This window comes from Xenopus tropicalis, chromosome 2, assembly GCF_000004195.4.
Source record: "Xenopus tropicalis strain Nigerian chromosome 2, UCB_Xtro_10.0, whole genome shotgun sequence".
Taxonomy (NCBI): Eukaryota; Metazoa; Chordata; class Amphibia; order Anura; family Pipidae; genus Xenopus; species Xenopus tropicalis.
The window spans coordinates 207225-224124 of record NC_030678.2 but is presented as its reverse complement, the minus strand read 5'-3'; the positions used below and the strand labels follow the sequence as shown (position 1 = coordinate 224124).

Genomic DNA, 16900 nt, shown 5'->3' with positions numbered 1-16900 from the left:
GGCGATTTTCTAACAGTTACCATAGTTACCTTCCTTATTTTGTTGCTGTTTTCTGCACTTTTTGAAAGGCCCGGGGCGCTGGCAGGAAGGTCCCTTTACAGAAACGTTGGATTTTCAATAAAAACATTAGTTTGACGCTCAGGCCTGTCACTCATACGCCTTTCATTCTGTTCATTTGTCCAAAAATTCCCAACCCAGACGGGTAATTCGTCTGCATAAGTTGCTTCTCCTTCCTCTTTCTCTCTCTCTATTTACTCACACTCACACTCACACTCACACAGCTGCCTCTATACACACCCACTGATATACACTGACACACACACATATATATATATACTGTATACAGTGATGTCTGCCCATGTCCATGTCTCTCACGTATAAACCTGCACACTGACACTCATATTCACTAGCACTCACTCACTAGCACTCACTCACTCACTGACACTCACTCACTCATATTCACTAGCACTCACTCACTCACTGGCACTCACTCACTCACTGACACACACTCACTCACTGACACTCATATTCACTAGCACTCACTCACTCACTGGCACTCACTCACTCACTCACTGACACACACTCACTCACTGACACTCATATTCACTAGCACTCACTCACTCACTGGCACTCACTCACTCACTCACTGACACACACTCACTCACTGGCACTCACTCACTGACACACACTCACTCACTGGCACTCACTGACACACACTCACTCACTGGCACTCACTGACACACACTCACTCACTGGCACTCACTCACTGACACACACTCACTCACTGGCACTCACTGACACACACTCACTCACTGGCACTCACTGACACACACTCACTCACTGGCACTCACTCACTGACACACACTCACTCACTGGCACTCACTGACACACACTCACTCACTGGCACTCACTCACTGACACACACTCACTCACTGGCACTCACTCACTAGCACTCACTCACTGGCACTCACTCACTGACATACACACACTCACTCACTGGCACTCACTCACTGGCACTCACTCACTCACTCGGTGGCACACACAACAGACGGGAGGCTGCTCAATGCTCTTTATATCTGTAAAGAAAAAGAGAAATGAGGAAAGAAATTAATTTCAGATTTTTGAAAATAGATAAAATCAGAATGAAAGGGAAAGAAACTAGTGGGCAAGTGAGAGAGACTCGTGGGCAAGTGAGAGAGACTCGTGGGCCAGTGACAGAGACTCGTGGACGAATGAGAAAGACTCGTGGGCCAGTGACAGAGACTCGTGGGCGAATGAGAAAGACTCGTGGGCCAGTGAGAGAGACTCGTGGGCCAGTGACAGAGACTCGTGGGCGAATGAGAAAGACTCGTGGGCCAGTGACAGAGACTCGTGGGCCAGTGACAGAGACTCGTGGGCGAATGAGAAAGACTCGTGGGCCAGTGACAGAGACTCGTGGGCCAGTGACAGAGACTCGTGGGCCAGTGACAGAGACTTGTAGGCCAGTTAGAGAGACTCGTGGGCGAATGCGAAAGACTCGTGGGCCAGTGACAGAGGCTCGTGGGCGAATGCGAAAGACTCGTGGGCCAGTGACAGAGACTCGTGGGCGAATGAGAAAGACTCGTGGGCCAGTGACAGAGACTCGTGGGCGAATGAGAAAGACTCGTGGGCCAGTGACAGAGACTCGTGGGCGAATGAGAAAGACTCGTGGGCCAATGACAGAGACTCGTGGGCGAATGAGAAAGACTCGTGGGCCAGTGACAGAGACTCGTGGGCCAGTGACAGAGACTCGTAGGCCAGTTAGAGAGACTCGTGGGCGAATGAGAAAGACTCGTGGGCCAGTGACAGAGACTCGTGGGCGAATGAGAAAGACTGGTGGGCCAGTGAGAGAGACTCGTGGCCGAGTGACAGAGACTCGTGAGCGAATGAGAAAGACTCGTGGGCAAGTGACAGAGACTCGTGGGCGAGTGACAGAGACTCGTGGGCGAGTGACAGAGACTCGTGGGCGAGTGACAGAGACTCAAGGGCCAGTGGCAGAGACTCGTGGGCAAATGAGAGAGACTCGTGGGCAAATGAGAGAGACTCGTGGGACAGTGAGAGAGACTCGTGGGCAAATGAGAGAGACTCGTGACAGAGGGGTGTGTACAGGGGATATGGGAGGGGCAATGGGACACAGAGGGGTGGGTACAGGGGATATGGGAGGGGCAATGGGACACAGAGGAGTGTGTTACAGGGGATATGGGAGGGGCAATGGGACACAGAGGGGTGGGTACAGGGGATATGGGAGGGGCAATGGGACACAGAGGGGTGGGTACAGGGGATATGGGAGGGGCAATGGGACACAGAGGGGTGTGTACAGGGGATATGGGAGGGGCAATGGGACACAGAGGGGTGGGTACAGGGGATATGGGAGGGGCAATGGGACACAGAGGAGTGTGTTACAGGGGATATGGGAGGGGCAATGGGACACAGAGGGGTGGGTACAGGGGATATGGGAGGGGCAATGGGACACAGAGGGGTGGGTACAGGGGATATGGGAGGGGCAATGGGACACAGAGGAGTGTGTTACAGGGGATATGGGAGGGGCAATGGGACACAGAGGGGTGGGTACAGGGATATGGGAGGGGCAATGGGACACAGAGGGGTGGGTACAGGGGATATGGGAGGGGCAATGGGACACAGAGGGGTGGGTACAGGGGATATGGGAGGGGCAATGGGACACAGAGGGGTGGGTACAGGATATATGGGAGGGGCAATGGGACACAGAGGGGTGAGTACAGGGGATATGGGAGGGGCAATGGGACACAGAGGGGTGGGTACAGGATATATGGGAGGGGCAATGGGACACAGAGGGGTGAGTACAGGGGATATGGGAGGGGCAATGGGACACAGAGGGGTGGGTACAGGATATATGGGAGGGGCAATGGGACACAGAGGAGTGTGTTACAGGGGATATGGGAGGGGCAATGGGACACAGAGGGGTGGGTACAGGGGATATGGGAGGGGCAATGGGACACAGAGGGGTGGGTACAGGGGATATGGGAGGGGCAATGGGACACAGAGGGGTGGGTACAGGGGATATGGGAGGGGCAATGGGACACAGAGGGGTGAGTACAGGGGATATGGGAGGGGCAATGGGACACAGAGGGGTGGGTACAGGATATATGGGAGGGGCAATGGGACACAGAGGGGTGAGTACAGGGGATATGGGAGGGGCCATGGGACACAGAGGGGCGGGTACAGGGGATATGGGAGGGGCCATGGGACACAGAGGGGCGGGTACAGGGGATATGGGAGGGGCCATGGGACACAGAGGGGCGGGTACAGGGGATATGGGAGGGGCCATGGGACACCGAGGGGCGGGTACTTACTCTGTAGGCTCCTGTACATTGGGCCGGTGGGAGCAGAGTTCTTTCCTTATGAGCCGCAACAGAAACTGAGAAAGAAAATGGAAATAAAATGATGAAGATTTTAGCTTTACTCTAACGAGCTCGTTATTGGCTGAAGGTTATATTAAGCACAATCTGCCATTTAGGCAGAAGGGATTGTTATCTGTTCCATTATTCTGACTATCCAATCACAGCGCACACCTGGTTGCTATGGAGCGTTACTATTGTGCCCCGTTATCAGTAAATAACCAACATGGCAGAGACTGAGAGCGACTAAATTGGCCGTTTCAGCCTTTGCAGTGGGACTGCCCAACCCAAACCCAACAACCTGCCCCCTGCCCCACTTACCCCCCCCCCCCCCAGTTACCCCCGTACTCACCAGCAGGGCAAGAGCATCACTCAGCATGAGCATAAAGAAGACATTGTGCCATCCGTACGGGGACAGGAGTCCGGCTAGCAACGGCCCCAGCGCGGCACCTACGGGGGCGGGATACACAGGGGTAATTATATGGGGTCAGTATAGAATAAGGGGTACAGACAGGAAACTAAAGGTTGTGAGGGTGGAATTTGGGGTAATGGGGCAAAATTGCACTGGGAGGCAGAGGGCAAACAAACAGTAAAGTCTTTCGTGCGGCTTCTGAGAAGAGTTACTGGGGGGTAAGTGAGACAGGAAGGCAGTAATGTTACCCACAAGGGGCAGTAAGTTAGTAGGGGAGGGGCAGTAGGACAGAGAGAGGCAGTACAGGAGGGGCAGTTAGTGGGGGTATCACAGAGGGTAGGTAAGGGGGCAGTAGGATAGAGAGAGGCAGTACAGGAGGGGCAGTTAGTGGGGGTATCACAGAGGGTAGGTAAGGGGGCAGTAGGATAGAGAGAGGCAGTACAGGAGGGGCAGTTAGTGGGGGTATCACAGAGGGTAGGTAAGGGGGCAGTAGGATAGAGAGAGGCAGTACAGGAGGGGCAGTTAGTGGGGGTATCACAGAGGGTAGGTAAGGGGGCAGTAGGATAGAGAGAGGCAGTACAGGAGGGGCAGTTAGTGGGGGTATCACAGAGGGTAGGTAAGGGGGCAGTAGAACGGGGGGGGGACTCACCCACAGAGCCGGTCCCATCGATGATGGCAGTGACAGTGGACAGAGCGTGAGCGTTGCCTTTCAGAGATTTGTGGGTCCCCTAAGGAGTAAAGGGTAAGTAAGATACACATATTGTAGCCAAGGGGAACCCCCAATACTTTCACCCTTTTAGTCCCTTACAGTGTGGGGGGAGGGGATCAGCACCCATAGTTCTAATTACAAAATCACCCCAACCCTACCTGCCTCTCTGTGATTGGCCTATAGGGGACTTATACAAGATATGGGGGGGGGATCTCACCTGGTACCTGGGAAGGAACCCAAACCCCCAAACCCATTAAGCTCTCCCACCCCCTCTATATCCTGCTGCCCCCCAATTATTCCTTCCAGGGGCAAATGCAACCGATCTGATCAGCTGGGCAGAGGCTGCAGCCCATGGTTTTCCAAAGCGAGAATCACATGGCCGGGGCAAATGGGGCAAATGGGGCACTAATGAATAAGAGCAAGAGGGTAACAACCCCCTAAAACTCACCAGATCAGCAGACACAGCGGTTGTAATGAGAGCGTAAGGGCCATTCACCAGGGCCCCGCAGACCAATAGCATGCCTGTGTGAGGAGAGAAGGGGCCCCGTTAGTGGGGTACAACTGGCGCCCCAATCACATGGGCACTAATGGATCCCACATCCCTGAGTGACCAACAGATCCCACTAGAGATTCCCACACAGGGCAGTTTGGGGTATTGGGAAAGATGGAGACTATGAAAACAAATGAGACGGGGCAATATGGGGGGCAATTCCCAGGATACTCACCAACAGTGAAACCTGCCCCCATGCTACTGACCGACGAGAAGAAATACAACTGCAGGGGGTAAAGAGATAAGTCACATGAGTGGGCAATTCAGTCTCTCACCCACTCGGCCCCTCGGTCTGTCACCCACTCGGCCCTTCACCCACTCGGCCCCTCGGTCTCTCCCCCACTCGGCCCCTCGGTCTCTCACCCACTCGGCCCCCACCCGCTCGGCCCCTCGGTCTCTCACCCACTCAGCCCCTCGGTCTCTCACCCACTCAGCCCCTCGGTCTGTCACCCACTCGGCCCCTCACCCACTCGGCCCCTCGGTCTGTCACCCACTCGGCCCCTCGGTCTGTCACCCACTCGGCCCCTCGGTCTCTCACCCACTCTGCCCCTCACCCACTCGGCCCCTCACCCACTCGGCCCCTCACCCACTTGGCCCCTCGGTCTCTCACCCACTCGGCCCCTTGGTCTCTCACCCACTCGGCCCCTCACCCACTCGGCCCCTTGGTCTCTCACCCACTCGGCCCCTTGGTCTCTCACCCACTCGGCCCCTAGGTCTCTCACCCACTCGGCCCCTCGGTCTCTCACCCACTCGGCCCCTCGGTCTCTCACCCACTCAGCCCCTTGGTCTCTCACCCACTCGGCCCCTCACCCACTTGGCCCCTTGGTCTCTCACCCACTCGGCCCCTCTGTCTCTCACCCACTCGGCCCCTCGGTCTCTCACCCACTCGGCCCCTCGGTCTCTCACCCACTCGGCCCCTCTGTCTCACACCCACTCGGCCCCTCGGTCTCTCACCCACTCTGCCCCTCGGTCTCTCACCCACTCGGCCTCTCACCCACTCGGCCCCTCTGTCTCTCACCCACTCGCCTGACCGTATCCTTACTGTAGGTTTGTGTTTATAAGAGGGGTCAGCCTGTAAGTGACTGTGTTGGCTGCAGTTTGGGGCTGTTGAAGTTACACAGTAAGTGAGTGGCAGAATGTGAGTCGTGGGGTAGAATAAGGGGGCAGGAAGGCACTTACGGTGGGGGCCGCACAGACCAACATGAAGCCGCAGGTGGTGGCACGCTTGTCAGCTTTATCCGATACGACTCCAGCCACAATCCCACCTGAAAGGGAGAGAGTTCATTGGTCAGAATGTGAGTAGACAAAACACCTGCAGTCTCACCCTATTGGCTGCTTCAGTATATTACGTTCCCTTTTATTTTAGTTCTGCTAATTCTTGTTGCCCGACATGTAAGGGAGGCATCTGCCCAACTTACCAACCCCAGTCTCAGGCTCCCCCCATTGGCTTTTGTATAACTGGATCTGAACCAATGGCGGATGGTCCTGCCCACCCCCTGCCCAGTACCCGGGATGCCCCCATAGGGCCCCACAGTAAGTGCAAATGTGCCTAAAACTCACCTATAATCCCCCCAACATCAAACAGCGTGGAAAGGTCCCCAGCGCGCCGCACATCCATGTGACCTGTGGGAACCAATCAGTGTGGGTCAGAGGAGATAAAGAGACCTTTATGGGGCAATAGGCGGAGTCAAGGGTCAACTGAACTCATGGGGGGGGCGTGGGGCAAGAAGGGTATTAGGAAGGCACTTACCCACGTTGGTGATGTACAGGGGCAGCCAGAACAGGAACGTGTAACTGACCAGTTTAGCAAAGAGCAAACACATCGAGAATTCCACTACCCCCTGCGGAGAGAGACAGACGGGCACTCTATTAGACTGTCCCCCCATATATCTATATATACTGTATATATACACCCCAAGTGTGCCCTCCCCCCATATATCTATATATACTGTATATATACACCCCGAGTGTGCCCTCCCCCCATATATCTATATATACTGTATATATACACCCCGAGTGTCCCCTCCCCCCCATATATCTATATATACTGTATATATACACCCCGAGTGTACCCTCCCCCCATATATCTATATATACTGTATATATACACCCCGAGTGTACCCCCCCCATATATCTATATATACTGTATATATACACCCCGAGTGTCCCGTCCCCCCCATATATCTATATATACTGTATATATACACACCGAGTGTACCCCCCATATATCTATATATACTGTATATATACACCCCGAGTGTCCCGTCCCCCCCATATATCTATATATACTGTATATATACACACCGAGTGTACCCCCCATATATCTATATATACTGTATATATACACCCCGAGTGTGCCCCCCCATATATCTATATATACTGTATATATACACCCCGAGTGTACCCTCCCCCCATATATCTATATATACTGTATATATACACCCCGAGTGTCCCCTCCCCCCCATATATCTATATATACTGTATATATACACCCCGAGTGTCCCCTCCCCCCATATATCTATATATACTGTATATATACACCCCAAGTGTACCCCCCCATATATCTATATATACTGTATATATACACCCCGAGTGTACCCTCCCCCCATATATCTATATATACTGTATATATACACCCCGAGTGTGCCCTCCCCCCCATATATATATATATACTGTATATATACACCCCAAGTGTACCCTCCCCCCATATATCTATATATACTGTATATATACACCCCAAGTGTCCTCTCCCCCCCATATATCTATATATACTGTATATATACACCCCGAGTGTGCCCTCCCCCCATATATCTATATATACTGTATATATACACCCCGAGTGTACCCTCCCCCCCATATATCTATATATACTGTATATATACACCCCGAGTGTACCCTCCCCCCATATATCTATATATACTGTATATATACACCCCGAGTGTGCCCTCCCCCCATATATCTATATATACTGTATATATACACCCCGAGTGTACCCTCCCCCCCATATATCTATATATACTGTATATATACACCCCGAGTGTACCCTCCCCCCATATATCTATATATACTGTATATATACACCCCGAGTGTACCCTCCCCCCATATATCTATATATACTGTATATATACACCCCGAGTGTACCCTCCCCCCATATATCTATATATACTGTATATATACACCCGAGTGTGCCCTCCCCCCATATATCTATATATACTGTATATATACACCCCGAGTGTCCTCTCCCTCCCATATATCTATATATACTGTATATATACACCCCGAGTGTCCTCTCCCCCGCATATATCTATATATACTGTATATATACACCCCGAGTGTGCCCTCCCCCCATATATCTATATATACTGTATATATACACCCCGAGTGTGCCCTCCCCCCCATATATCTATATATACTGTATATATACACCCCGAGTGTGCCCTCCCCCCCATATATCTATATATACTGTATATATACACCCCGAGTGTGCCCTCCCCCCATATATCTATATATACTGTATATATACACCCCGAGTGTCCTCTCCCCCCCATATATCTATATATACTGTATATATACACCCCGAGTGTACCCTCCCCCCATATATCTATATATACTGTATATATACACCCCGAGTGTCCTCTCCCCCCCATATATCTATATATACTGTAATATACACCCCGAGTGTGCCCTCCCCCATATATCTATATATACTGTATATATACACCCCGAGTGTACCCCCCCATATATCTATATATACTGTATATATACACCCCGAGTGTACCCTCCCCCCATATATCTATATATACTGTATATATACACCCCGAGTGTGCCCTCCCCCCCATATATCTATATATACTGTATATATACACCCCGAGTGTACCCTCCCCCCCATATATCTATATATACTGTATATATACACCCCGAGTGTACCCTCCCCCCATATATCTATATATACTGTATATATACACCCCGAGTGTGCCCTCCCCCCATATATCTATATATACTGTATATATACACCCCGAGTGTGCCCTCCCCCCATATATCTATATATACTGTATATATACACCCCGAGTGTACCCTCCCCCCCATATATCTATATATACTGTATATATACACCCCGAGTGTACCCTCCCCCCATATATCTATATATACTGTATATATACACCCCGAGTGTACCCTCCCCCCATATATCTATATATACTGTATATATACACCCCGAGTGTACCCTCCCCCCATATATCTATATATACTGTATATATACACCCGAGTGTGCCCTCCCCCCATATATCTATATATACTGTATATATACACCCCGAGTGTACCCTCCCCCCCATATATCTATATATACTGTATATATACACCCCGAGTGTACCCTCCCCCCATATATCTATAATATACTGTATATATACACCCCGAGTGTACCCTCCCCCCATATATCTATATATACTGTATATATACACCCCGAGTGTCCCCTCCCCCCCATATATCTATATATACTGTATATATACACCCCAAGTGTACCCTCCCCCCATATATCTATATATACTGTATATATACACCCCCGAGTGTGCCCTCCCCCCATATATCTATATATACTGTATATATACACCCCGAGTGTACCCTCCCCCCCCATATATCTATATATACTGTATATATACACCCCGAGTGTACCCTCCCCCCATATATCTATATATACTGTATATATACACCCCGAGTGTACCCTCCCCCCATTTATCTATATATACTGTATATATACACCCCGAGTGTACCCTCCCCCCCATATATCTATATATACTGTATATATACACCCCGAGTGTACCCCCCCATATATCTATATATACTGTATATATACACCCCGAGTGTACCCCCCCCCCATATATCTATATATACTGTATATATACACCCCGAGTGTGCCCTCCCCCCATATATCTATATATACTGTATATATACACCCCGAGTGTACCCTCCCCCCATTTATCTATATATACTGTATATATACACCCCGAGTGTACCCTCCCCCCATATATCTATATATACTGTATATACACCCCGAGTGTGCCCTCCCCCATATATCTATATATACTGTATATATACACCCCGAGTGTCCCCTCCCCCCATATATCTATATATACTGTATATATACACCCCGAGTGTCCCCTCCCCCCCATATATCTATATATACTGTATATATACACCCGAGTGTCCCTCCCCCCATATATCTATATATACTGTATATATACACCCCGAGTGTGCCCTCCCCCCATATATCTATATATACTGTATATATACACCCCGAGTGTGCCCTCCCCCCATATATCTATATATACTGTATATATACACCCCGAGTGTGCCCTCCCCCCATATATCTATATATACTGTATATATACACCCCGAGTGTGCCCTCCCCCCATATATCTATATATACTGTATATATACACCCCGAGTGTGCCCTCCCCCCATATATCTATATATACTGTATATATACACCCGAGTGTGCCCTCCCCCCATATATCTATATATACTGTATATATACACCCCGAGTGTGCCCTCCCCCCATATGTCTATATATACTGTATATATACACCCCGAGTGTGCCCTCCCCCCCATATATCTATATATACTGTATATATACACCCCGAGTGTGCCCTCCCACCATATATCTATATATACTGTATATATACACCCCGAGTGTGCCCTCCCCCCCATATATCTATATATACTGTATATATACACCCCGAGTGTGCCCTCCCCCCATATATCTATATATACTGTATATATACACCCCGAGTGTGCCTCCCCCCATATGTCTATATATACTGTATATATACACCCCGAGTGTGCCCTCCCCCCCATATATCTATATATACTGTATATATACACCCGAGTGTGCCCTCCCACCATATATCTATATATACTGTATATATACACCCCGAGTGTGCCCTCCCCCCCATATATCTATATATACTGTATATATACACCCCGAGTGTGCCCTCCCCACCATATATCTATATATACTGTATATATACACCCCGAGTGTGCCCTCCCCCCCATATATCTATATATACTGTATATATACACCCCGAGTGTGCCCTCCCCCCATATATCTATATATACTGTATATATACAACCCCGAGTGTGCCCTCCCCCCATATATCTATATATACTGTATATATACACCCCGAGTGTGCCCTCCCCCCATATATCTATATATACTGTATATATACACCCCGAGTGTGCCCTCCCCCATATATCTATATATACTGTATATATACACCCGAGTGTGCCCTCCCCCCATATATCTATATATACTGTATATATACCCCAGTTGCCCCCCCATATATCTATATATACTGTATATATACACCCCAAGTGTACCCTCCCCCATATATCTATATATACTGTATATATACACCCCGAGTGTGCCCCCCCATATATCTATATATACTGTATATATACACCCCGAGTGTGCCCCCCCATATATCTATATATACTGTATATATACACCCCAAGTGTACCCCTCCCCCCATATATCTATATATACTGTATATATACACCCCGAGTGTGCCCTCCCCTATATATCTATATATACTGTATATATACACCCCGAGTGTACCCTCCCCCCATATATCTATATATACTGTATATATACACCCCGAGTGTCCCCTCCCCCCCATATATCTATATATATTGTATATATACACCCCGAGTGTGCCCTCCCCCCATATATCTATATATACTGTATATATACACCCCGAGTGTGCCCTCCCCATATATCTATATATACTGTATATATACACCCCAAGTGTACCCTCCCCCCATATATCTATATATACTGTATATATACACCCCAAGTGTACCCTCCCCCATATATCTATATATACTGTATATATACACCCCGAGTGTGCCCTCCCCCCATATATCTATATATACTGTATATATACACCCCGAGTGTCCCGTCCCCCCCATATATCTATATATACTGTATATATACACCCCGAGTGTCCCCTCCCCCCCATATATCTATATATACTGTATATATACACCCCGAGTGTGCCCTCCCCCCCATATATCTATATATACTGTATATATACACCCCGAGTGTACCCTCCCCCATATATCTATATATACTGTATATATACACCCCAAGTGTACCCTCCCCCCATATATCTATATATACTGTATATATACACCCCGAGTGTGCCCTCCCCCCATATATCTATATATACTGTATATATACACCCCAAGTGTACCCTCCCCCCATATATCTATATATACTGTATATATACACCCCAAGTGTACCCTCCCCCCATATATCTATATATACTGTATATATACACCCCGAGTGTGCCCCCCCATATATCTATATATACTGTATATATACACCCCGAGTGTGCCCCCCCCCATATATCTATATATACTGTATATATACACCCCAAGTGTACCCTCCCCCCATATATCTATATATACTGTATATATACACCCCGAGTGTGCCCTCCCCCATATATCTATATATACTGTATATATACACCCCGAGTGTGCCCTCCCCCTATATATCTATATATACTGTATATATACACCCCGAGTGTACCCTCCCCCCATATATCTATATATACTGTATATATACACCCCGAGTGTCCCCTCCCCCCCATATATCTATATATATTGTATATATACACCCCGAGTGTGCCCTCCCCCCATATATCTATATATACTGTATATATACACCCCAAGTGTACCCTCCCCCCATATATCTATATATACTGTATATATACACCCCAAGTGTACCCTCCCCCCATATATCTATATATACTGTATATATACACCCCGAGTGTGCCCTCCCCCCATATATCTATATATACTGTATATATACACCCCGAGTGTCCCGTCCCCCCATATATCTATATATACTGTATATATACACCCCGAGTGTCCCCTCCCCCCCATATATCTATATATACTGTATATATACACCCCGAGTGTACCCTCCCCCCATATATCTATATATACTGTATATATACACCCCGAGTGTCCCCTCCCCCCCATATATCTATATATACTGTATATATACACCCCGAGTGTCCCCTCCCCCCCATATATCTATATATACTGTATATATACACCCCGAGTGTGCCCTCCCCCCATATATCTATATATACTGTATATATACACCCCGAGTGTGCCCTCCCCCCATATATCTATATATACTGTATATATACACCCCGAGTGTACCCTCCCCCCCATATATCTATATATACTGTATATATACACCCCAAGTGTACCCTCCCCCCATATATCTATATATACTGTATATATACACCCCGAGTGTCCCCTCCCCCCATATATCTATATATACTGTATATATACACCCCGAGTGTACCCTCCCCCCATATATCTATATATACTGTATATATACACCCCAAGTGTACCCTCCCCCCATATATCTATATATACTGTATATATACACCCCGAGTGTCCCCTCCCCCCATATATCTATATATACTGTATATATACACCCCGAGTGTACCCTCCCCCCATATATCTATTTATACTGTATATATACACCCCTAGTGTGCCCTCCCCCCATATATCTATATATACTGTATATATACACCCCGAGGTGTGCCCTCCCCCCATATATCTATATATACTGTATATATACACCCCGAGTGTGCCCTCCCCCCCATATATCTATATATACTGTATATATACACCCCGAGTGTACCCTCCCCCCATATATCTATATATACTGTATATATACACCCCGAGTGTGCCCTCCCCCCATATATCTATATATACTGTATATATACACCCCGAGTGTCCCCTCCCCCCCATATATCTATATATACTGTATATATACACCCCGAGTGTCCCCTCCCCCCCCATATATCTATATATACTGTATATATACACCCCGAGTGTGCCCTCCCCCCATATATCTATATATACTGTATATATACACCCCGAGTGTGCCCTCCCCCCATATATCTATATATACTGTATATATACACCCCGAGTGTGCCCTCCCCCCCATATATCTATATATACTGTATATATACACCCCGAGTGTGCCCTCCCCCCCATATATCTATATATACTGTATATATACACCCCGAGTGTGCCCTCCCCCCATATATCTATATATACTGTATATATACACCCCGAGTGTACCCTCCCCCCATATATCTATATATACTGTATATATACACCCCGAGTGTACCCTCCCATATATCTATATATACTGTATACATACACCCCGAGTGTGCTCTCCCCCCATATATCTATATATACTGTATATATACACCCCGAGTGTGCCCTCCCCCCATATGTCTATATATACTGTATATATACACCCCGAGTGTGCCCTCCCCCCCCATATATCTATATATACTGTATATATACACCCCGAGTGTGCCCTCCCACCATATATCTATATATACTGTATATATACACCCCGAGTGTGCCCTCCCCCCCATATATCTATATATACTGTATATATACACCCCGAGTGTGCCCTCCCACCATATATCTATATATACTGTATATATACACCCCGAGTGTGCCCTCCCCCCATATATCTATATATACTGTATATATACACCCCGAGTGTGCCCTCCCCCCATATATCTATATATACTGTATATATACACCCCGAGTGTGCCCTCCCCCCATATATCTATATATACTGTATATATACACCCCGAGTGTGCCCTCCCCCCATATATCTATATATACTGTATATATACACCCCGAGTGTGCCCTCCCCCCATATATCTATATATACTGTATATATACACCCCGAGTGTGCCCTCCCCCATATATCTATATATACTGTATATATACACCCCGAGTGTGCCCTCCCCCCATATATCTATATATACTGTATATATACACCCCAAGTGTACCCTCCCCCCATATATCTATATATACTGTATATATACACCCCGAGTGTGCCCCCCCATATATCTATATATACTGTATATATACACCCGAGTGTGCCCCCCCCATATATCTATATATACTGTATATATACACCCCAAGTGTACCCTCCCCCCATATATCTATATATACTGTATATATACACCCCGAGTGTGCCCTCCCCCTATATATCTATATATACTGTATATATACACCCCGAGTGTACCCTCCCCCCATATATCTATATATACTGTATATATACACCCCGAGTGTCCCCTCCCCCCCATATATCTATATATATTGTATATATACACCCCGAGTGTGCCCTCCCCCCATATATCTATATATACTGTATATATACACCCCGAGTGTGCCCTCCCCATATATCTATATATACTGTATATATACACCCCAAGTGTACCCTCCCCCCATATATCTATATATACTGTATATATACACCCCAAGTGTACCCTCCCCCCATATATCTATATATACTGTATATATACACCCCGAGTGTGCCCTCCCCCCATATATCTATATATACTGTATATATACACCCCGAGTGTCCCGTCCCCCCCATATATCTATATATACTGTATATATACACCCCGAGTGTCCCCTCCCCCCCATATATCTATATATACTGTATATATACACCCCGAGTGTCCCCTCCCCCCCATATATCTATATATACTGTATATATACACCCCGAGTGTCCCCTCCCCCCCATATATCTATATATACTGTATATATACACCCCGAGTGTGCCCTCCCCCCCATATATCTATATATACTGTATATATACACCCCGAGTGTACCCTCCCCCCATATATCTATATATACTGTATATATACACCCCGAGTGTACCCTCCCCCCATATATCTATATATACTGTATATATACACCCCGAGTGTGCCCTCCCCCCATATATCTATATATACTGTATATATACACCCCAAGTGTACCCTCCCCCCATATATCTATATATACTGTATATATACACCCCAAGTGTACCCCCCCATATATCTATATATACTGTATATATACACCCCGAGTGTACCCCCCATATATCTATATATACTGTATATATACACCCCGAGTGTGCCCCCCCATATATCTATATATACTGTATATATACACCCCGAGTGTGCCCCCCCCCATATATCTATATATACTGTATATATACACCCCGAGTGTGCCCTCCCCCCCATATATCTATATATACTGTATATATACACCCCGAGTGTCCTCTCCCCCCCATATATCTATATATACTGTATATATACACCCCGAGTGTGCCCTCCCCCCATATATCTATATATACTGTATATATACACCCCGAGTGTGCCCTCCCCCTATATATCTATATATACTGTATATATACACCCCGAGTGTACCCTCCCCCCATATATCTATATATACTGTATATATACACCCCGAGTGTCCCCTCCCCCCCATATATCTATATATATTGTATATATACACCCCGAGTGTGCCCTCCCCCCATATATCTATATATACTGTATATATACACCCCAAGTGTACCCTCCCCCCATATATCTATATATACTGTATATATACACCCCAAGTGTACCCTCCCCCCATATATCTATATATACTGTATATATACACCCCGAGTGTGCCCTCCCCCCATATATCTATATATACTGTATATATACACCCCGAGTGTCCCGTCCCCCCCATATATCTATATATACTGTATATATACACCCCGAGTGTCCCCTCCCCCCCATATATCTATATATACTGTATATATACACCCCGAGTGTACCCTCCCCCCATATATCTATATATACTGTATATATACACCCCGAGTGTACCGTCCCCCCATATATCTATATATACTGTATATATACACCCCGAGTGTGCCCTCCCCCCCATATATCTATATATACTGTATA

General features: G+C 47.4%; 1 protein-coding gene across 3 annotated transcripts in view; it reads right to left on the bottom strand.

The window, feature by feature from the left end:
- Positions 1-605: 605 nt before the first annotated feature.
- slc37a1 (solute carrier family 37 member 1) overlaps positions 606-16900 on the bottom strand; it is a 49291-nt gene continuing 32996 nt past the window's right edge. For 2 of the 3 annotated variants that reach the window (XM_031896388.1, XM_031896387.1), the window contains exons 12-20: positions 6817-6907; positions 6627-6689; positions 6246-6331; positions 5242-5290; positions 4965-5038; positions 4457-4535; positions 3748-3845; positions 3351-3415; positions 966-1076 (exon numbers count right to left, since the gene is read on the bottom strand). In XM_031896388.1, the coding sequence (XP_031752248.1) occupies positions 1061-1076; positions 3351-3415; positions 3748-3845; positions 4457-4535; positions 4965-5038; positions 5242-5290; positions 6246-6331; positions 6627-6689; positions 6817-6907 (621 nt within the window). In that variant the 3' untranslated portion in view covers positions 966-1060. Of the gene's footprint in view, positions 654-965; positions 1077-3350; positions 3416-3747; positions 3846-4456; positions 4536-4964; positions 5039-5241; positions 5291-6245; positions 6332-6626; positions 6690-6816; positions 6908-16900 lie in introns of those variants that run through there. The other variant, XM_031896389.1, reaches the window with a different exon arrangement.